This window comes from Haliotis rufescens, unplaced genomic scaffold, assembly GCF_023055435.1.
Source record: "Haliotis rufescens isolate VD_foot unplaced genomic scaffold, xgHalRufe1.0.p SCAF_16, whole genome shotgun sequence".
Taxonomy (NCBI): Eukaryota; Metazoa; Mollusca; class Gastropoda; order Lepetellida; family Haliotidae; genus Haliotis; species Haliotis rufescens.
In genome coordinates, this window is record NW_025963846.1 from 25,246,232 (window position 1) to 25,269,503 (window position 23,272).

A 23,272-nucleotide genomic window follows, 5' to 3' on the forward strand; every position below is an offset into this window, starting at 1 on the left:
CACTTATGTACAGGCTGTTGTTGTAGTAGACAAGGCTTCTAACACGATCACTGAATTCCAACATTTCCGTAGTAGTATTAGTTGATAAAGATCGCTTCATCACCTTCTTGTCGTCGCTGAAATATAGGACATTGTGTATAGTGTCAATAGTGACAGCATATACGTCACGTCCCACGTCTATCTGATGCAGCCTATTCCCATCATAATCAACAGACCACAACCCATCATCATCTTTACAGAAATAGATCATCTTGTTCCTGGAGTCTATAGCAATGGCACGGGGAATGTCTGTTCCGTGATTACGCAAGTCCACAATGCCCCGAAAGTGTTTCCCAAATGTGGACATACGACTGATTGTCTTCGTCGGTGTGTATGTGGTAAGGACGATGAGTCGTCTGTCAACATCGACTGCCATTCCCAGTGACCTGATTCCCTCCTGTAGTGTTGTGACACCCGACACTTCCAGCCTTGAGGAGAAGATGCCATCTGGAGAATATCTACTGAATATCAGTCTCCTGGACACAGGCTCGTATGTTACAGCCTCAACGCGTGATGTGTGGAGATAAGGATACGTCTTCATGTCGTTTTTATCGATGGTAATCTGATATGGATGTTGTAAGGAGCCAGAGCCATATCGTACAACCAATATTCTCGTCCCGTCTTGAAACTGTCGTGTTGTAGGTGTTGTGGCCACTGACGTGAAGGGACGTCCAGGTGGAGTCGTGGGTGTGTAATGTGGGATGGGTTGTGTACTGTCAGCATTGGTCTGAAGGTCACGTGTCCTGCTGACGTAATTCAGATGAAAGTCTCCCAATGTCTGCACATCTTCCGCATGACTGGCGTTTATCACAATCAAGTCATTTCTCAAACGTACGTTCTGTTCCACAAGGGTATCAACTGATCGTTGGGTTTCATTAATCTGTGCTTGCATGTCAATACTCTGTTGTATGACGAGTAACACGTGATCTTTTAGTAAACTCACTTCCTTTTCAACATGGGTCACGTGACGACGTGTTAGGTTGAACTCTGCCTTTAGTTCACTCACCTGCTGTTCACATGCATCTTTGTCTTTCACAGTGTCCCCCAACTGTCTTGTGAGACTCAGTGTCTGTCGCTTCATCTGCTGATATCCACGCTTCAGATGTTTAATCTGGGACATCACGTGACTGTTTACCGTGGCCTGAAACGACACTATTTGACTACGTATATAGGAAGATACAATCCTCTCTGTCAAATCCGATCTCAGCAGTAACTCCAAAATGTCCATCTTGTTTGGAACGTCAGATTTTAAGTGGTTCAATTCCACTTTCAGCCGGTTAATTTCTTTCTCAAGCAAACCCATCTGACTGACAACTGCTGCAATATTTTCGTGTCCCTGAACCACAGATGAGGCTGCTACAAGCAGCACCAACACACACAAACTCGCCATGTTAGCTGGCAATTGTATAACTGTGTCAGAGTCGTGTAACCCGGAGCGAAGTGTCACGTGACTATCGCATTACATCCGACATGGCAGCGGGCCAAACGGAAACACTTGAATCACACATGGCAACTGTGTCAGAGCACTGTTCACTTGAGTTTCCCGTCACGTGACTACACGGGTCATAACCATAAAGTCATTTTATCCATTTTATCAATTGGTGATGGGGGTACGGGATCGATCGCTTCAATAACATATTCATCTCAATGTGTGACCTGACAAATTTAAAGTTGAACATTTCATAACTTTCAAGATTTTAACTTTGTTTACAAATACTTATAATGCACGGATTATTAGTTAAATGATGCATAATATTACATAACTTCATTTGTTTAAAGTAATTCGTCATTTTGCATTATATCAGGAAATATATAACTTGTAACACATGAGTATATGTGAGTTGTTTAATCGACAATGTCACCAAAGGACGGGCCAGCAAAACGGGTTCAGTATCAATTTCTAAGACATGTGTTGACAAAACTAGCAACTTACTGACAGGTTGCATGGAAAACAATGCTTTGAGCGAAACCTTAGAATTAAACTATATTTTGTTTTAAAAACAAACTTTTATGACACGCTTCTCTTTAGTGGCGCTACAACCTTCATTGCCAGCTCACCGCTACCAATCAAGCAATCAATCAATCACATTTTTTCTTTAAAAAACGGGGGCATGGGTGGCCCAGTCGTCTATGGCACCGCCATTCGATGTGCAGAGTTGCGTCCCTTGGGCACGCCAGAAAGCTATAATTGTAGGTTCGAATCGCGGTTCGCCCCGATTATGCTTCTAGGTTTGTCAGCACCATACCCGTGCTCGATGTGGTAAATGTCTGAGACCTGCATCACTTCGGACTTTTTTCTCCGACATTAGTGAGTGAGTGAGTTTGGTTTAACGCCTCTTTTAAAAGTATTCCAGTTATATCACGGCATGTCAGCTTAATGTGGGAGGAAAGCTCGAGGTGATGCAGGTCTCAGGCGTTTACCACTTCGGTGAAACCCACGAGCATGGGAATGGTGCTGACAAACCTAGAAACATAACATAACATTCAAGATTATTGCCCCTTTATGGCGACACGCATGCGCGCGCGTGCGTGCGTGCGTGCGTGCGTGTGTGTGTTTGTGTGTGTGTGTGTGTGTGAGTGTGTGCCAAATTCATTTATTACCCAGGCCTTCATGGAACCCAGTCATTTTTACACAAACTTACGTTTTACAATCTATTTAAGGAATCAGAGATGGTTAGATAGTTATAATATAATTGAACATTTTTTTCAATTTACAAAAACCCAAACAAACTTCAAAACTCGGAATAATTTATATTACCTCTGAGTTTAAAATGAAGGCCTTTATCTGTGTTATCACCTTCCACTTTTTTAAGATAAAAAACTAGCTGCCTGCATCATTAACTTTTATCATACCTTCACACCGCCTCCGTGGTCTTGTGGTAGAGCGTCCGCCCAGAGAGCGGAAGGTCCAGGGTTCGATCCCGGGCCGCGTCATACAAAAAGACGTTAAGAGATTGTACTTGTTGTTACCCTGTCTGGCGCTCGGCATTAAGGGGCTAAAACAAGGACTGGTCGGCTCGGAGTCAGTATACTGTGTCTGAGCGGGGTATTCATGTTAAACTGCGGCATGGTATCTCAGTGAGCTAGCACTATAAATCGGCATCAGTCCGGACTAGTACAAGCAGCCACACACACACACATACACGTGCATGCACGTCGCTATATAAGTGCAATAATTTTGGACGCGACTTTAAACCCAATTTCACCTCACCTATCATACCTTCATGACAGAGTGAGTGAGTTGGGTTTAACGCCGCTTTGAACAGTATTCCAGTTATATCAAAGCGTGTCAGCTTAATGTGGGAGGAAAGCCCGAAGTGATGCAGGTCTCAGACGTTTACCACTTCGGTGAAACCCACAAGCATTGGAATCGTGCTGACAAACCTAGAAACATAATCGGGGCGAACCAGGATTCGAACCCACAATCATAGGTTCCTGGCGTGCCCAAGGGACGCGACTCTACCCGTGCCCCCGCTTGTAAGAATGAGAAGAACCACAATATAGATAGTTTTCTGTGGCGCTAAATACATGTTCATGAGACATGTCCATATAAGGGCTGTCGCGTCAGAAAATATGTGAGTGAGATGCATTTGATACCGCCGTTCTAGTTATATCAAGGCAAGACAACTTGACGTGGGAGGAAAGCGATGCTGGTCTTACACAGTTACAACTCTAGTGAAACACTAACATATCAATAGCATTTAGCCTCTTAATGCCGAGCGCCACTCAGGGTAACGAAAAGTACCATCTGTTAACGTCTTTTGGTATGACGCGGCCGGGGATTGAACCCCGGACCTTCCACTGCCCGGGGCAGTTACTCTACCACTAGCGGTCGTTTTGAGTGAGTGAGTGAGTATGGTTTTAATGCAGCTTTTAGCAATATTCCAGCTATATCACGGCGGGGGACACCAGAAATGGGTTTCACAAATTGTACATTTAGAATTGGCATGCGTCTCTTTCATTGCCTAGTAAACTTAAGTTCTATTCTTTGTTCAAGAAGGGTTTTGTTACTTAAAACTAGTCATTAAATGTAAACGTTAGTAAATTCAGAGTACAACTTGCATGATTGAGTTGTATCTCACATGAATTATTTATTGAGATGGGAGGATAGACAGGTATTCCACGTGAAAACAGAATTTGTCAGTGATGCAACTTAAACAAAGTAGAAGGCGAATACCATTTTGAATTTTAGACAATCTGTTGGATAAAGGTTTGTTTGTAATGCAAGACTCTCACTTGATAATTTGGAATGTACTACAGGCCAGTGACCTTTAAGTATGTGAAATAAAGATTGATTGATTACTCTTCTTAAAAAAGAAATGTTCATTTTAACGCATAGAACATATTCCTTTTGTCCACTCATCCCTTGGACCGGTTCGCCGAAATACGATTGTCGCAAAGACGATGGAGATTTGACCAATCTTACGCGGACTTTGGGACTTTTGATCATATTAACATTTAAATGTATAACTTTCCCACTGAGATACTGTGTCTCGATGGAATGTTTTAGTCCAGCCTATACGGTGATATGGACGCGGCTGGCTTAGCTAGGCACAGCTTGTTAGGATGAGTGAGTGAGTTGGGTTTAACGCCGCTTTTAACAGTATTCCAGCTATATCACGGCATGTCAGCTTAATGTGGGAGGAAAGCCCGAAGTGATGCAGGTCTCAGACGTTTACCACTTCGGTAAGACCAACGAGCATGGGTATGGTGCTGACAAACCTGGAAACATGATCGAGCCGAACCGGGATTCGAACCCACAATCATAGGTTCCTGGCGTGCCCAAGGGACGCGACTCTGCACAGCGAATGGGGGTACCTTAGACGACTGGGCCACCTGTGCCCCGCTTGTTAGGATGAGAAGAACCACAATATAGATCGTTCTCTGTGGAACTTAATACAGGTACATGAGACATGTCCATATAAGGGCTGCCGCGTCAGAAAATATGTGAGTGAGATGAATTTAATGCCGCCGTTCCAGTTATATCCCAGCAAGACAACTTGACCAGGGAGGAAAGCGATGCTGGTCTTACAGTTACAACTTTAGTGAAACACTAACATATTAATAGTATAAAAAGAACGAATCAGGATTAAAAAGCATCCTTCACAGTACAAAACGGGGTTTAACGAAATTAAATTTAATTTTTAATTAAGTTTAATCCTTAAATTAAAAGTTTAAACTTTAATCCTTCCCTAAACCATGTACCATGTTGTTACCCTGCCTGGCGCCCGGCATTCAGGGTTTGAAGAAAGGACTGGTCGGCTCGGAGTTAGTTTTGTGTTACGCCGCTTTTAGCAATATTCCAGCGATATCACGGCGGGGGACTATAGAAAAGGGCTTAAAACAATGTACCCATATCGGGAATCGAACCCGGTCTTGGTGTGACGAGAGAACGCTTTAACCACTAGGCTACCCGACCGCCCCGTGTCTCAGTAAAAAAACAGCGGTATGGTATCAGTGGGCCAGCCCTACTTAACCGGCATTAGTCCAGTCGCACGCTCGCACGTCACTCAACATGTGACGTTAAGCCCATTTTACCTCACCTAAATGTAAGAAAGGAGTGAGTGAGAGAGTATGTTTTTACGCCGCTTTTAGCAATATTCAAGCAATATCACGAATATCACCTAAATGTGGGTGGTCGGGTAGCCTAGTGGTTAAAGCGTTCGCTCGTCACGCCGAAGACCCGGGTTCGATTCTCGACATGGGTACAGTGTGTGATGCCCATTTCTGGTGTCCCTCGCCATGATATTGCTGGAATAATGCTAAAAGCAGCGTAAAACTATAGTCACTCACTCACTCACCTAAATGTAAAAAAGGAGTGAGTGAGAGAGTATGTTTTTACGCCGCTTTTAGCAATATTCAAGCAATATCACGGAGAGAGATTTTACTTCACACATTGTACCCATTGGGGGAATCGAACCCGGGTCCTCGGCGAAACGAGCTAACGCTTGACCACTATGCTTCCCCATCGCCCCGTCAAAAAGGAAGACGACCTGCATGAGATTAGCGAGATATTGGTAAGAAAAGATACAGTTCAGATACTTTACATGGACACACACTTGAACCTATTTCAAGGCCGCTGTGTGTGTTTGGGCTCGAAACTTCCGGTGAGGATTGTTGACAGTGGTTACTGCGAAAGCAAGGTGGTGGATGCTGGACGTAACTTTGCGTTTTAATTGACAAGTGGCAGGTTGGTCAGCATGCAGCAGGAGAACGACCTACGACTGATAATAATTATGGTGGGCTGTCATGTCACTGTAGATAGCAAAGAAGGAAATTAATTGTGGTCTGAGGCCATATTAGGGCTGACCACACCCAAAATGTCGCCAGTGTAGGGTGGGAACATTCGTGAGCAACTCGTGTTATTCCGGGACAAGCCGAATCTTCTTGCAGGTTACGGAAAGGGGCGAGTGGTGACGAATGGCGTGGGAAGAACGCGTGCAGTGTTGACCAAGGACTCCGGATCCATGTGTGTTTTAAAAAACCAAAATGTCATAAATAAACTGCCTCTCTCCAAATTCAGTATATCTATATTTCAATACATCTTGTATATCAAAGATGTGTAGCTCTCGTAAAATGTAATATAATCACTACAGTGCTTCACATCTTGATAGTAAACTTTAGTTTAGACAATTTCAAAGTGAAAATGAGGCCATATAGTATCTCCTTTATAAATTTATAATGCACCCTTCCGTGTAATCATATTAACCTCAGTGAATTTGTTTTTTTCACGGTTACCATGACAATCATGTAAATAGTGTATCGTGATATACCTTGTCGTATTAATGACAGATTGCCCCGCATTTAATATTATCTATCTTACATAGAATCTTTGGCTTACTAAAGAACACGAACTACGAACCAGGTTGTAGAAAAGTTAGTGAAGCATATCAGGTTGCGCTACTCACAGCCTGATCAGAGAATGTAAATTTGGAAATAGGAGGCGATTAACAGTATTCATGTTGCAAGGAACGAATGCGACCGAGACACGATGATGTATAGAGTTACCTCCCTTGCAACTTTGATGATGATTTTTGCATCTCGTTTGATTTTAGATTCTGAAATTTCTTGTCATTTAAGGTGCATTAAATAGAAAAGCAACAATGGCAGTTTTGCAAACAATGTAACGCTTGATGACCTCTCATAGTTTTGTGTTATAGACCATGGCTCTCTCTCCGTCTCTGTCTCTCTTCTCTCTCCCTCTCTTCCCTCTCTCACTCTCTCTCTCTCTCCTCTCTCTCACTCTATCCTCTACTCCCTCTCTCTCTTCTCTCTCCCTTAACCCCTCTCTCACTCTCTCTCACTCTATCCTCTCTCTCTCTCCCCTCTCTCTCTCTTCTCTCTCACTCTATCCTCTCCTCTCTCTCACTCTATCCTCCCCTCTCTCTCACTCTCTCTCACTCTATCCTCTCCTCTCTCTCTTCTCACTCCCTTAACCCCTCTCTCACTCTCTCTCACTCTATCCTCTCCTCCCCCCCCCCCCCCCCCCCCCCTCTCTCTCCTGACATACATCATCATATCTATGGTTGAATTGTTTGCGTTTCATTTCGCGTACTTCCTTGATTAACACTGGTTAACACAGGTTGAATCTAGTCATCCCTGGTGGTAACCTCGGTTGACTCAGGTCACTCAAATTTCAATAATCGAACGCAAGTGTTGTAATATACATTAGATAGTATAAAATAATTTACTCACTCACTCACTATTTCAGGAGGCCCAGGACCTGGCTCCTATGCCCCACCCACCAGCTACTTCCCAGTGCCCCCTCCCTACAAATCCCACGACCCCCCATCCCCGTACGGTTATACAGATCCTGCGTACCCTCCTGGATATAACAATAACAGCGGTCAGATAAATACTCGGACGCTACCCCCAGGAACTATCCACCCACCGCCGTCCATGCCACCGGCATGGCAGGCCCCACCCCCCGGGTCCCCTCCGCCGAATAACAATCCATCGATGCCACAGCCCGACCCCCCTCAAATGTTTCAACCCAACCCCCCTCCAACGGCACCGTCATATGAAGCTCTGACCCCCCACCGGCCTCCCCTCGCCACAGCACCAGGGGCTACAGGTAGTCAACCACCCCCAGCGCACCTCCCACCCATAAACAATCTACCGGCGACGGCGCCACCCAACAAGGAAGGACTATGAGAGCAGTGATGGAAATGCCGTAAATGCTTGAATAAGCGCTGGATTTCGTACGGTCTTCAGACAGCAGTTTCTTTTTCAGAAGATGTCTACATTGAATTCGTTCACTTTCGTTTAAAAAGTTACCATGTTTTACAACTTTTAAGGGAAATCTCTTGACAATGTGTGTATTCAATACAGGCGTACAGTAAATTACGTTTATAACGAACACGCTTATAACGAACTGACGGATATAACGAACTGTTTTTTGGTCCCGTCCATTTCCTGTATATATGTTGTAAATATGCTTATTACGAACTACGGTTATAACGAACTACATTTAGTGGTCCCTTTGAGTTCGTTATAACCGTAGTTTACTGTATATTGTTTCTGTGCGGTACGTTCGCATGTCTGTGCGTCTGTGCGTCTGTGCGTCGGTACGTCGTTGATTCGGGATAGACGTTTATTCAAGGATTTACAACAGACCCACAGTCTGGAGGCTATCTTCCACAGAGTACCACAAGGAAAAGAGGAGCATATTTTATCAGGCTCCTGTGTGCCTTATCAAGTGCTTCCCTACATACGGACGGTGACTGACTTTTATGAACGTTTGAATTTTCGAAACATCATATTTTGTATACTAAGTGCACAGTTATGCAAAAGACATATATTGGGGAAAGATTATTTCCATGCTAATAATCCGCTCTGTCACATTATTACAATGTTTTTTTTGTAAATTGGTAACACTAGACTGATCCATAACAAGGGTGAGAATTGAGACCTGTCATTTGTCAGGGGTCAAATGTAAAAGATGTACTTAATATAACTTTGACACACATAATATCGTTACAATCAGCCTTCTGGAAGACAACAATGTATTTATTTCAATGAAATACATTTCACTGACTGTGTCCTTATGACAAAAGGGGCCATTTATTTCACATTCTGGGATTTGATCCAAAAATTAAATGTCCCCGACAATTCTTGAAAAAATAATAATTATGCTTCACCTTGTTGGAAAAAAATCCCAATTGTCTTCCACATTTCTTACATCGTTGCAATGTGTTTTCATAAAAATATTTTGACTCATAGTTTTAATGAAAACAATTTGGGTTTGCAGTTTTAGCTGAAAAAAATATCTTTAAAAAATTCAAACCCTCCAGAATATCAAATGGTCAGCCCTGAGTCTATTCTCTCCATACTCAACACGTTTTACAGACCGCCCACTTATAGTATTTATATTTACCTAAAAAGATGTGCAGTATATTTTTTGTAGATACGATATTGTAATATAAATAATTGCATACTTACATGATGTTTTCCCAGTGTTCTTGTGGGAATAACACGTGCCCTGTTACCTTGATAATACACGATTAAATTGAGGATGAGTTGGTCACAATGACTGCTTTGTAGAAATAGTAGATGTACATATTCTTGATTTGGTGATATTACAAAGAGCGGTCAGCTAAGTCTGACTGTTGTCATTCTATTCATATCGAATGGGCCGGGTTTTATAATGGTTTGGTTGGTCCAGACTATATCCTACAGACTGTAGCTGCAGTGTTGCTGATTCCACAGTAGAAACAAACCTTCCTCCCTTATTTTCAATTCAATCAATCATACGTGTAGTATTGTTGAGGTGTGTTGGTCTAACCTGTCACGTGATACGTTAGAGATAAAAAGGCGAGAGAGCGGTTTATGTGAATGAGTGAGGGAAAATGTAACGAGAACAAGTTTATCAACTAAAACTGGCTCCCACAGGAGATTACACTTGGATGAGATAAAATTGCATCACAATGCTTTGCAGACCATTGTGACGTCATTGTTACCATGACGTCACAATCAAATGACGTCACTAATGGCTCTGCAACTGAAGCTGTTAGCAGCATTTTTTACACTTATGACACTGCTAATTACTGTCTACAAACTGAAAAAGTTGGAAGAATGATGTTTGATGATAAATAAAATCTCACCCGAGTGTCTTTTGATATCAAATATATCAACACTCGTTGATAAAGTGGAAAAACTCCTTGCCAAGCCTCTGAGTTTTTCCACTTTTATCAACTCGTGTTGATATAGTTGATATCAAAAGACACTCGGGTGAGAACCTCTATTAATTATCTACAAGTATGTCCCCAAAATACATCAAAGGTATATTTAAAAGAAAATTTGTCAAACATATTTTAGCATAACAATACTATTTACGGACCTTTAAAGCACGGACTATATTCAATCAGCGGATGTGTACTTAGAGATGGAGGTATTCAACACGTACATTGTTTTGAAAATGTGCACATGTATGTATATTTGTTCTCCATGGTCTTTCATATCTTTATGAACATATTTGACTTTATACGCAGTATTATGTCGGACGCCGTCTTCACAGCAATACACTCCGCGTGTATGTTGTTGAGAGATTATGATTGCATACGTAAACAATTTGACGAGACATCACCACGATGTGGAAGAAATAGTTCTGTAAATTGTATCCGAGTCCAAAAGAGTCGAAATCCCAAAAGGAGACAATAACTTCGACTAACAAACATGCACGTTATTTCCGAAATGTTACATTTGATATGCTTCGCGCGTTTGTATCATATAATCGTATTGTAACTTTAACAAGTGCATTCAAATGTATAATGGTGTTTTGGGTATTTGGTACTATTACTATGATACCAGAATGGTCACTGTAGAGATAATACAAATAAATAATACAAAAAATAAATAAATAATCAACCTTTGTTCACGTGGAAAGAGTGTGTAGTTTCTAATCACCGACTCTTGGCACCACTGGTATTTTTATTAGTTGTTTTTAAGTTTGTTAATCGTATATTCATGTTTAATGGGGGTCTGTCGGGTAGCCTAGTGGTTAAAGCGTTCGCTCGTCAAAGACCCGGTTTTGATTCCCGACATGGGTACAATGTGTGAAGCCCATTTCTGGTGTCCCCCGCCGTGATATTGCTGGAATATTGCTAAAAACGGCGTAAAACCACACTCACTGACTGTTTTAATGGGTCCCTTATAGTTAGAACGTGACATGATAGAACTTGCATTGCTCGCGAAATGATATATAAACTATATAAAGGATCTCGACCACTCGCCCAGTTTGTAAAAAATATGATGTGAAATGTATGTTTTGGTCCTGACCTTTTTAGAAAGGTCAGGTCTGCAAAGGTATATCTGAGCCGAGCCCAATATTTTTATGCTAAACTAAAATGACAGCGTATACGGCAACTAAATACACCATAACGAATTTATTATGCAGAAACAATTTCAACTCTCTGGTATTCTTATCGCACGTTTCAAGTCAAAATGAAAACTTGACACTTATAACCGTGAGTTGACGTGAGGGTCAAAGGGAGACAACTCTTTAAACCTTAGAGGCCAAACCTTGTTGAAAGTTTTACCTATCATCTCGAACGTGATCTAAAAACCAGATTAATGTCCTTGCACATCAAATTAATGATAGTAAAACACAAAACAGTGTCAAATAACGAATTTCGGTACCAGAATTTCCTTGTGAAATATGTGAGGTGAATGTTAGAAAATCCAAGTTGGCTGTTACTGACGGTATACAGTCTCATATTTCGTCAGTATCAACCATTTTGGATTTTTATTGACAGTATACGGGCTCATGGGGTGAGTAAATCTGGTCTCTGATTGGTCAATCTCACTTTAAGGCATAATAAAGCATTATATCTCATGTGATTTATCCAAACGGGATTCTTTGGTTGCAAACGTTATAAGCGGTAACTGTTGCAGCCTACAACATCATTGGTATTGTTGGGCAGAACGGCTGTGATATTTATATTAATGTGGTTATGTAGAAAGGAAGTTTTGTATCTGTGTGAAAACGTTTTTTTCTCAATAAAATCAATGGAAAGTGTTGCATTTTCTTTTTTGCTTAATAATTAATACACAAGAAGAAAAGATTTGTCCAATGTCTAGTAAACAAACATGGACCAGCTTATGTGTACTGTACGAAATAACCCGTGGTCACTGTACAACAACAAATCTCATGTACACTGTACGCCAGTCATCCAACTGTATAACCCACTCATGTGCACTGTACGCCAGTCATCCATCTGTATAACCCACTCATGCGCACTGTACGCCAGTCATCCAACTGTATAACCCACTCATGTGCACTGTACGCCAGTCATCCAATCATATAACCCACTCATGTGCACTGTACGCCAGTCATCCCGCGTTCACTGTACAGAACCCACTCACGTGCACTGTACGCCAGTCATCCTGCGTTTACTGTACAGAACCCATTCACGTGCACTGTACGCCAGTCATCCCGCGTTTACTGTACAAGAACCCACTCACGTGCACTGTGCTCCAGTCATCCCGCATTCACTGTACAACAACCACCTCACGTTCAATGTACGCCAATCATCCCGCGTTTTTTTGTATACAACCCACTCATGTGCACTGTACGCCAATCATCCCGCGTTTACTGTAGAACAACCCACTCATGTGCACTCTGCGCCTGTCATCCCATGTTTACTGTACAACAACCCACTCACGTGCACTGTACGCCAGTCATCCCGCCTTTTTTTTGTACACAACCCACTCACGTGCACTGTACGCCAGTCATCCCGCGTTTACTGTACAACAACCCACTCACGTGCACTGCGCGCCAATCATCCCGCGTTTACTGTACAACAACCCACTCATGTGCACTGTACGCCAGCCATCCCGCCTTTTTTTTGTACACAACCCACTCACGTGCACTGTACGCCAGTCATCCCGCGTTTACTGTACAACAACCCACTCACGTGCACTGCGCGCCAATCATCCCGCGTTTACTGTACAACAACCCACTCATGTGCACTGTGCGCCAGCCATCCTGCGTTTACTGTACAAGAACCCACTCACGTGCACTGTGCGCCAGTCATCCCGCATTCACTGTACAACAACCCACTCACGTTCACTGTACGCCAGTCATCCCGCGTTCACTGTATAACAACCCACTCTCGTGCTCTGTACGCCAATCATCCCGCATTTACTGTACAACAACCCACTCACGTGCACTGTGCGCCAGTCATCCCGCATTCACTGTACAACAACCCACCCACGTTCACTGTACGCCAGTCATCCCGCGTTCACTGTATAACAACCCACTCACGTGCACTGTACGCCAATCATCCCGCATTCACTGTACAAAAACCCACTCACGTGCACTGTACGCCAATCATCCCGCATTCACTGTACAACCCACTCACGTGCACTGTACGCCAATCATCCCGCATTCACTGTACAACAACCCACTCACGTTCACTGTACGCCAGTCATCCCGCGTTCACTGTATAACAACCCACTCTCGTGCTCTGTACGCCAATCATCCCGCATTTACTGTACAACAACCCACTCACGTGCACTGTACGCCAGTCATCCCGCATTCACTGTACAACAACCCACCCACGTTCACTGTACGCCAGTCATCCCGCGTTCACTGTATAACAACCCACTCACGTGCACTGTACGCCAATCATCCCGAATTCACTGTACAAAAACCCACTCACGTGCACTGTACGCCAATCATCCCGCATTCACTGTACAACCCACTCACGTGCACTGTACGCCAATCATCCCGTTTTCACTGTACAACAACCCACTCACGTTCACAGTACGCCAATCATCCCGCATTCACTGTACAACAACCCACTCACGTGCACTGTACGCCAATCATCCCGCATTCACTGTACAACAACCCACTCACGTGCACTGTACGCCAATCATCCCGTATTCACTGTACAACAACCCACTCACGTTCACAGTACGCCAATCATCCCGCATTCACTGTCCAACAACCCACTCACATACACTGTACACCAGTAATCCAGCGTTCACTCAGCAATATTCCAGCTGAAGGACGGCGTTCTGTCAATAAGTCTGGGCCAGACATCATGAACTACGATCCACGCAATTGGGATACGTATATGTTCATATTTAAAGCAATTAGATTCAGTTCTCTATAGCTCCTGTAATCCCCGTCAGCATGTATTTATAAGCGATTGATAAAATGTTACTTTAGGACCCCCAGAGACCCGTGACGATTCGGGGTAGTACAGCAGAGGCGGATACAGCTTTTTTGAAAAGGGGGGTGGGGGTGCGCAACTAAGATCTATTTATTGTCTTTGGTTGTAATTTATACAGAAATAACGATTTTTTCGAAATAAAAAAGGGGAGGGGGGGGGGGAGGGGGGTGCACAACTAAGATCTATTTATTGTCTTTGGTTGTAATTTATACAGAAATAACGATTTTTTCGAAATAAAAAGGGGGGGGGGGGGGGAGGGGTGCGCACCCCACCCCCCCACCCCCACCCACCCCTCTGTATCCGCCCATGTACAGGTCTTCAACAACCCAAAGTCGAGTTTTTTTACGTAAGAGGCGACTGACGGGATGGTTAGTTTCCCAGTTGAGTTGATCGATGCTCATGATGTCAATCACTGGATTGTCTGGTCCAGACTTGATTATTTACAGACCGCCGTCATATGGCTGGAATATTGCTGAGTGCGGCGTTAAACAAAAATCAAACAAGAGGACCCCACGAAATTATTAAGAGCCTTATACCATGCATTGTAAATATGAGCTCGCGACGGAACTTGGTGCACGCTCAACAGTGGAAGAGAGCGTATTCCTCGTGCATCAGGCAAGGGCGACTCACACAGAATAAATACAGGCAACAAAAGGTTCTGGTGTATTTTTTAAATATTTTCCATACGACAAAGCTTCGTCAAAGTGTGAAAGCAGATGTGTTCTAAATAGGGCATTAACCTCGTACCTAGGGACCTCGGCTCCATTATTTTTAATGAATCGGGAACATGACGTCACAAAATTGTTTCAATTTTTATTCGGGGTAAAAAACTCTGCCATTCCCGACTTCAACCTTGCTCCTCGTCAGACTCTCCGTTTAGAGACAACAGGCAGATGAATATGAGTCAGAGTGTCAGACACATATTGGCCTTGTAATATTGTTAATGTAATTCTCTTAATAATGACTGATCAAATTCGCTAAGTAACTGGGTAACTAATAACTATTTCGGTCAGTGAGCAGTTATTTGGAGCATTTCTTTCATTGACATTCACTACACAGCAGGGGCGGTGTGATGATGTGGCAGTGTCCAAGCAACAATCACCCCGATTATCCATTTTATATCAACATTCTATCGCGAACAATTCGCCGAAGTGAAGAGATAATTCGTCTGGAATCCAAAGATCCAGGTGACTTAAAGGGCGGTGGGGTAGCCTAGTGGTTATAGGCCTTCGTTCGTCATGTCGAATACCCGGGTTCGATTCTCCACATAAGTACAATGTTTGAAGCCCATTCTGGTGTCCCCCGTCGTGATTTTGCTGGAATATTGCTAACAGCGGCGTAAAACCAAACTCACTCACTCACTCGTTTTCATTTACACTTGAGTCATCAAAAACCGATAAGCAATCATATTTCTCGTCGGTAGGTCTCGGAATGACAAGGGTAATATATGACAAATAGCATCACTGCAGCCCAGAGCTTGTATGCATTCCATCTGCTCACTCAATTTCATAGCAGCATGACGATGCCGCGGTAAAACAGATTATCTAGTTGGTAAATCCAGTTCGTGCATATTTGCTCTTATACAGACCCCCTACATAAACTAACCATGAGTGAGCGAGTTGGGTTTGACGGCGCTTTTAACAGTATTCCAGTTATATCAAGGCGTGTTACCTTAATGTGGCAGGAAAGCTCGAAGTGATGCAGGTCCTAGACGTTTACCACTTCGGTGAAACCCACGAGCACGGATATGGTGCTGACAAACCTAGAAACATAATCGGGGCGAACCGGAATTCGAACCCACAATCATAGGTTCCTGGCGTGCCCAAGGGACGCAACTCTGCAACCCGTGCCCCCAAACAATGAGAACAATGATATCCCTAAGTAGCAAGTATTTGGGTAACTACGGTATGGAATTATATACAGGAAAATTATCTGATATGCATTAAGAACATATCTTCAGCAACACAAATAATATTACAATATTATTGGTAAGTGACTGTTCGAGTTTTATATTGACACATTAAAGAAAATTGCTACATGAGTGTTTATGTTTGTTTGCATGTCGTTTAACTAAGATCTGACTTTAATGAGATTGTGCGGTAGGCGAATACTACCAGGTAGGACCTAGAGGTATACACATAGCAGAAGGACATTCGGTAGACGAATACAACAACATACAATACATTCTACATTTCAATAAACATATAGCATAGATAGAAACTAAGACTAAAAGTAATTCGGTACTAGTGGCAGCGGTGTTAAGGCAGCTAGGCACGAGCGCCCCCTGGAGTGTTCAACATACGTCCTGGTGCACATCATTGAACTGTACAAAACGCTCTGTGTAACAGTATACTTATGAAAGTAATGGTCGCTCGTATCTTAACACATGTGGCCATCTGTCACTGTTTGTGAGAAAATATCAATTTTCATAGCTGTTCATAGGCTAAAGTCTCGTGTAGGAGTCTCTCTTAGACAGATGTGATCACGGAATCAAACACATTACATTGTAATAATGCTTCATTGTCTTCAGGTTGGACTGTACGTTGTTTTCCAGGTATATGACGTCAATATTCTTTCCACTTATGTACAGAGTGTTGTTGTAGTAGACAAGGCTATAAATCCAATCACTGAATTCCAATATTTCCGTTGTAGTATTAGTTGATAAAGATCGCTTCATCACCTTCTTCTGCTCGCTGAAATATAGGACATTGTGTATAGTGTCAATAGTAACCTCAATTACGTCACGTCTCACGTCTATCTGATGCAGCCTATTCCCATTATAATCCACAGACCACAACCCATCATCATCCTTACAGAAATAGATCATCTTCTTCCTGGAGTCTACAGCAATGGCATAGGGATTGTCTGTTCCGTGATTATACAAGTCCACAATGCCCCGAAAGTGTTTCCCAAATGTGGACATACGACTGATTGTCTTCGTCGGTGTGTATGTGGTAAGGAAGATGAGTTGTCTGTCAACATCGACTGCCATTCCAAATGACGTGATTCCCTCCCGTAGTGTTGTGACACCCGACACGTCCAGCCTTGAGGAGAAGATACCATCTGGCAAATATCTACTGAATATCAGTCTCCTGGACACAGGCTCGTATGTTACAGCCTGAACGTGTGATGTGTGGAGATAAGGATACGTCTTCATGTCGTTTTTATCGATGGTAATCTGATATGGATGTTGTAAGGAGCCAGAGCCATATTGTACAACCAATATTTTCGTCTTGTTTTGAAACTGTCGTGTTGTAGGTGTTGTGGCCACTGACGTGAAGGGACGTCCAGGTGGAGTCGTGGGTGTGTAATGTGGGATGGGTTGTGTACTGTCAGCATTGGTCTGAAGGTCACGTGTCCTGTTGACGTAATTCAGATGAAAGTCTCCCAATGTCTGCACATCTTCCGCATGACTGGCGTTTATCACAATCAAGTCATTTCTCAAACGTACGTTCTGTTTCACAAGGGTCTCAACTGATCGTTGGGTTTCATTAATCTGTGCTTGCATGTCAGTACTCTGTCGTATGACGAGTGACACGTGATCTTTTAGTAAACTCACTTCCTTTTCAACATGGGTCACGTGACGACGTGTTAGGTTGAACTCTGCCTTTAGTTCACTCACCTGCTGTTCACATGCATCTTTGTCTTTCACAGTGTCCCCCAACTGTCTTGTGAGACTCAGTGTCTGTCGCTTCATCTGCTGATATCCACGCTTCAGATGTTTAATCTGGGACATCACGTGACTGTTTACCGTGGCCTCAAACGACTCTAGTTGACTACGTATATAGGAAGATACAATCCTCTCTGTCAAATCCGATCTCAGCAGTAACTCCAAAATGTCCATCTTGTTTGGAACGTCAGATTTTAAGTGGTTCAATTCCACTTTCAGCTGGTTAATGTCTTTCTCAAGCAAACCCATCTGACTGACAACTGCTGCAATATTCTCGTGTCCATGAACCACAGATGAGGCTGCTACAAGCAGCACCAACACACACAAACTCGCCATGTTAGCTGGCAATTGTATAACTGTGTCAGAGTAGTGTAATCCGGAGCGAAGTGTCACGTGACTATCGCATTACATCTGACATGGCAGCGGGTCAAACGGAAACACTTGAATCATACATGGCAACTGTGTCAGAGCAGTGTTCACTTGAGTTTCCCGTCACGTGACTACACTTGTCATAACCATAAAGTCATTTTATCCATTTTATCAATCGGTGATGGGGGTACGGGATCCATCGCTTCAATAACATATTCATCTCAATGTGTGACCTGACGAATTTAAAGTTGAAAATGTCATAACTTTCAAGATATCATATGTTTACAAATACATATATGTACGGATTATTAGTTAAATGATGCATAATATTACATAACTTCATTTGTTTAAAGTAATTCGTCATTTCGCATTATATCAGGAAATATATAACTTCTAACACATGAGTATATATGTGAGTTGTTTTATCGACAATGTCACCAAAGGACGGGCCAGCGAAACGGGTTCAGTATCAATTTCTAAGACATGTGTTGACAAAACTAGCAACTTACTGACAGGTTGCATGTAAACAATTCTTTGAGCGAAACCTTAGAATTAAACTATATTTTGTTTTAAAAACAAATTCTTATGACACCCTTCTCTTTAGTGGCGCTACAACCTTCATTGCCAGCTCACCGCTACCAATCAAGCAATCAATCAATCACATTTTTTCTTTAAAAAACGGGGGCATGGGTGGCCCAGTCGTCTATGGCACTGCCATTCGATGTGCAGAGTTGCGTCCCTTGGGCACGCCAGAAAGCTATAATTGTAGGTTCGAATCGCGGTTCGCCCCGATTATGCTTCTAGGTTTGTCAGCACCATATCCGTGCTCGATGTGGTAAATGTCTGAGACCTGCATCACTTCGGACTTTTTTCTCCGACATTAGTGAGTGAGTGAGTTTGGTGTAACGCCTCTTTTAAAAGTATTCCAGTTATATCACGGCGTGTCAGCTTAATGTGGGAGGAAAGCTCGAGGTGATGCAGGTCTCAGGCGTTTACCACTTCGGTGAAACCCAAGAGCATGGGAATGGTGCTGAAAAACCTAGAAACATAACATAACATTCAAGATTATTGCCCCTATATGGCGACACGCATGCGCGCGCGTGCGTGCGTGCGCGCGTGTGTGTGTGTGTGTGTGTGTGTGTGTGTGTGTGTGTGTGCCAAATTCATTTATTACCCAGGCCTTCATGGAACCCAGTCATTTTTACACAAACTTACGTTTTACAATCTATTTAAGGAATCAGAGATGGTTAGATAGTTATAATATAATTGAACATTTTTTTCAATTTACAAAAACCCAAACAAACTTAAAAACTCGGTATAATTTATATTACCTCTGAGTTTAAAATGAAGGCCTTTATCTGTGTTATCACCTTCCACTTTTTTAAGATAATAAACTAGCTGCCTGCATCATTAACTTTTACCATACCTTCACACCGCCTCCGTGGTCTTGTGGTAGAGCGTCCGCCCGGAGAGCGGAAGGTCCAGGGTTCGATCCCGGGCCGCGTCATACAAAAAGACGTTAAAAGATTGTACTTGTTGTTACCCTGTCTGGCTCTCGGCATTAAGGGGCTAAAACAAGGACTAGTCGGCTCGGAGTCAGTATACTGTGTCTGAGTGGGGTATTCATTTTAAACTGCGACATGGTATCTCATTGAGCTAGCACTATAAATCGGCATCAGTCCGGACTAGTACAAGCAGCCACACACACACACACACGTGCATGCACGTCGCTATATAAGTGCAATAATCTTGGACGCGACGTTAAACCCAATTTCACCTCACCTATCATACCTTCATGACAGAGTGAGTGAGTGAGTGAGTTGGGTTTAACGCCGCTTTGAACAGTATTCCAGTTATATCAAAGCGTGTCAGCTTAATGTGGGAGGAAAGCCCGAAGTGATGCAGGTCTCAGACGTTTACCACTTCGGTGAAACCCACAAGCATTGGAATCGTGCTGACAAACCTAGAAACATAATCGGGGCGAACCAGGATTCGAACCCACAATCATAGGTTCCTGGCGTGCCCAAGGGACGCGACTCTACCCGTGCCCCCGCTTGTTAGGATGAGAAGAACCACAATATAGATAGTTTTCTGTGGCGCTAAATACATGTACATGAGACATGTCCATATAAGGGCTGTCGCGTCAGAAAATATGTGAGTGAGATGCATTTGATACCGCCGTTCCAGTTATATCACGGCAAGACAACTTGACGTGGGAGGAAAGCGATGCTGGTCTTACACAGTTACAACTCTAGTGAAACACTAACATATCAATAGCATTTAGCCTATTAATGCCGAGCGCCACTCAGGGTAACGAAAAGTACCATCTGTTAACGTCTTTTGGTATGACGCGGCCGGGGACCGAACCCCGGACCTTCCGCTGCCCGGGGCAGTTACTCTACCACTAGCGGTCGTTTTGAGTGAGTGAGTGAGTATGGTTTTAATGCAGCTTTTAGCAATATTCCAGCTATATCACGGCGGGGGACACCAGAAATGGGTTTCACAAATTGTACATTTAGAATTGGCATGCGTCTCTTTCATTGCCTAGTAAACTAAAGTTCTCTTCTTTGTTCAAGAAGGGTTTTGTTACTTAAAACTAGTCATTAAATGTAAACGTTAGTAAATTCAGAGTACAACTTGCATGATTGAGTTGTATCTCACATGAATTATTTATTGAGATGGGAGGATAGACAGGTATTCCACGTGAAAACAGAATTTGTCAGTGATGCAACTTAAACAAAGTAGAAGGCGAATACCATTTTGAATTTTAGACAATCTGTTGGATAAAGGTTTGTTTGTAATCCAAGACTCTCACTGGATAATTTGGAATGTACTACAGGCCAGCGACCTTTAAGTATGTGAAATAAAGATTGATTGATTACTCTTCTTAAAAAAGAAATGTTCATTTTAACGCAATAGAACATATTCCTTTTGTCCACTCATCCCTTGGACCGGTTCGCCGAAATACGATTGTCGCAAAGACGATGGAGATTTGACCAATCTTACGCGGACTTTAGGACTGATCATATTAACATTTAAATGTATAACTTTCCCACTGAGATACTGTGTCTCGATGGAATGTTTTAGTCCAGCCTATACGGTGATATGGACGCGGCTGGCTTAGCTAGGCACTGCTTGTTAGGATGAGTGAGTGAGTTGGGTTTAACGCCGCTTTTAACAGTATTCCAGTTATATCACGGCGTGTCAGCTTAATGTGGGAGGAAAGCCCGAAGTGATGCAGGTCTCAGACGTTTACCACTTCGGTGAGACCCACGAGCATGGGAATGGTGCTGACAAAGCTAGAAACATAATTGGGGCGAAGCGGGATTCGAACCAACAATCATAGGTTCCTGGCGTGCCCAAGGGACGCGACTCTGCACAGGGAATGGAGGCACCTTAGACGACCGGAGCACACATGTCCCCGCTTGTTAGGATGAAAAGAACCACAATATAGATCGTTCTCTCTGGAACTCAATACATGTACATGAGACATGTCCATATAAGGTCTGTCGCGTCAGAAAATATGTGAGTGAGATGAATTTAATGGCGCCGTTCCAGTTATATCACGGCAAGACAACTTGACCAGGGAGGAAAGCGATGCTGGTCTTACAGTTACAACTTTAGTGAAACACTTACATATTAATAGTATAAAAAGAACGAATCAGGATTAAAAAGCAGGGGAATCCTTCACAGTACAAAACGGGGTTTAACGAAATTAAATTTAATTTTTAATTAAGTTTAATCCTTAAATTAAAAGTTTAAACTTTAATCCTTCCCTAAACCATGTACCATGTTGTTACCCTGCCTGGCGCCCGGCATTCAGGGTTTGAAGAAAGGACTGGTCGGCTCGGAGTTAGTTTTGTGTTACGCCGCTTTTACCAATATTCCAGCGATATCACGTGGAGGACTATAGAAAAGGGCTTTAAACAATGTACCCATGTCGGGAATCGAACCCAGTCTTGGTGTGACGAGAGAACGCTTTAACCACTAGGCTACCCGACCGCCCCGTGTCTCAGTAAAAAAACAGTATGGTGGGCCAGCACTACTTAACCGGCATTAGTCCAGTCGGACGCACGCACGTCACTAAACATGCTTCCCCATCGCCCCGTCAAAAAGGAAGACGACCTGCATGAGATTAGCGAGATATTGGTAAGAAAAGATACAGTTCAGATACTTTACATGGACACACACTTGAACCTATTTCAAGGTTTCGTGTCGAGTGTATCTTGACCCCGTTAATCCGAATTAAATTAATCCGGAAACCTCTCTTTTCGGACGAGTACTGCCAGGAACAGTAACCATCAAGCTCCTCACAGCGATAGCCCGTTCGCGGAGCTCTCTATATATACTATCGCTGCCACCAGTCAATACTCCGCACTGTGAATAGGTGGCCACAACCATGCTTGGAGTTGAACTCGCAACCGAATGACCGTTATGTTTACAAACAAGTGACGACTGTCGTGACGCCGAATACACTTATCGCTGCTAAATTACTTTCTTCGTTTGTCAATTTGAATTTCTGTTTCATTAAAACTATCGTGTTATTGATATAGTAAGAATGTAAGGGAAAAGTTGGTTGATTTTCCGTAAGTCTGCAATCTCGAACCATTTCTGATTATTAAAACAACAAAGTAAATTTATCTGGAAAACATGGTCAGTCGCAAACCTTTTCAAAATGAAATATGATGGCATTCCCAAAGACATAAACAAAAGTATCAATGTTACTACATTTGGGGTTAGAAGGCAAATTTTTAGGATTCTTGTAATGGCCGCGCCCACACTGGTGGCAGCGATGTTACCGAGAGTGTAACGAAGGTGTCACGCGCTGGGAAGGAGCTTGAGTAACCATGTTCAAAGGGAGATCACTCTATATTCAGTGTAAGTTGTCAATCCAGAGAATTTCACCAGAACGCTCTCGTCCGGATTAAAGGGGTCTCACTATTGAAAAGGGCACAATGTTTTTTTTGTCCAGGAGTGGCTACATCGTTGGTATCGTGATAGAAGTGATCCTAACCGC

General features: G+C 43.0%; 1 protein-coding gene across 1 annotated transcript; it reads left to right on the forward strand.

Annotated features, from left to right (window-relative positions):
* Positions 1-5,996: 5,996 nt before the first annotated feature.
* LOC125380873 (extensin-like) lies at positions 5,997-8,193 on the forward strand. Its single transcript, XM_048396625.1, has 2 exons — positions 5,997-6,198; positions 7,751-8,193. The coding sequence occupies exons 1-2, from the start codon at positions 5,997-5,999 to the stop codon at positions 8,191-8,193; spliced, it is 645 nt and encodes a 214-aa protein (XP_048252582.1).
* Positions 8,194-23,272: the final 15,079 nt, after the last annotated feature.

Coding starts and splice junctions, on each gene's coding strand:
- LOC125380873 (XM_048396625.1), top strand. CDS start 5,997: ATGCTTCCCCATCGCCCCGTCAAAAAGGAAGACGACCTGCATGAGATT. Junction 6,199..7,750: donor CAAGGTGGTGGATGCTGGAC/GTAACTTTGCGT, acceptor TCACTATTTCAG/GAGGCCCAGGACCTGGCTCC.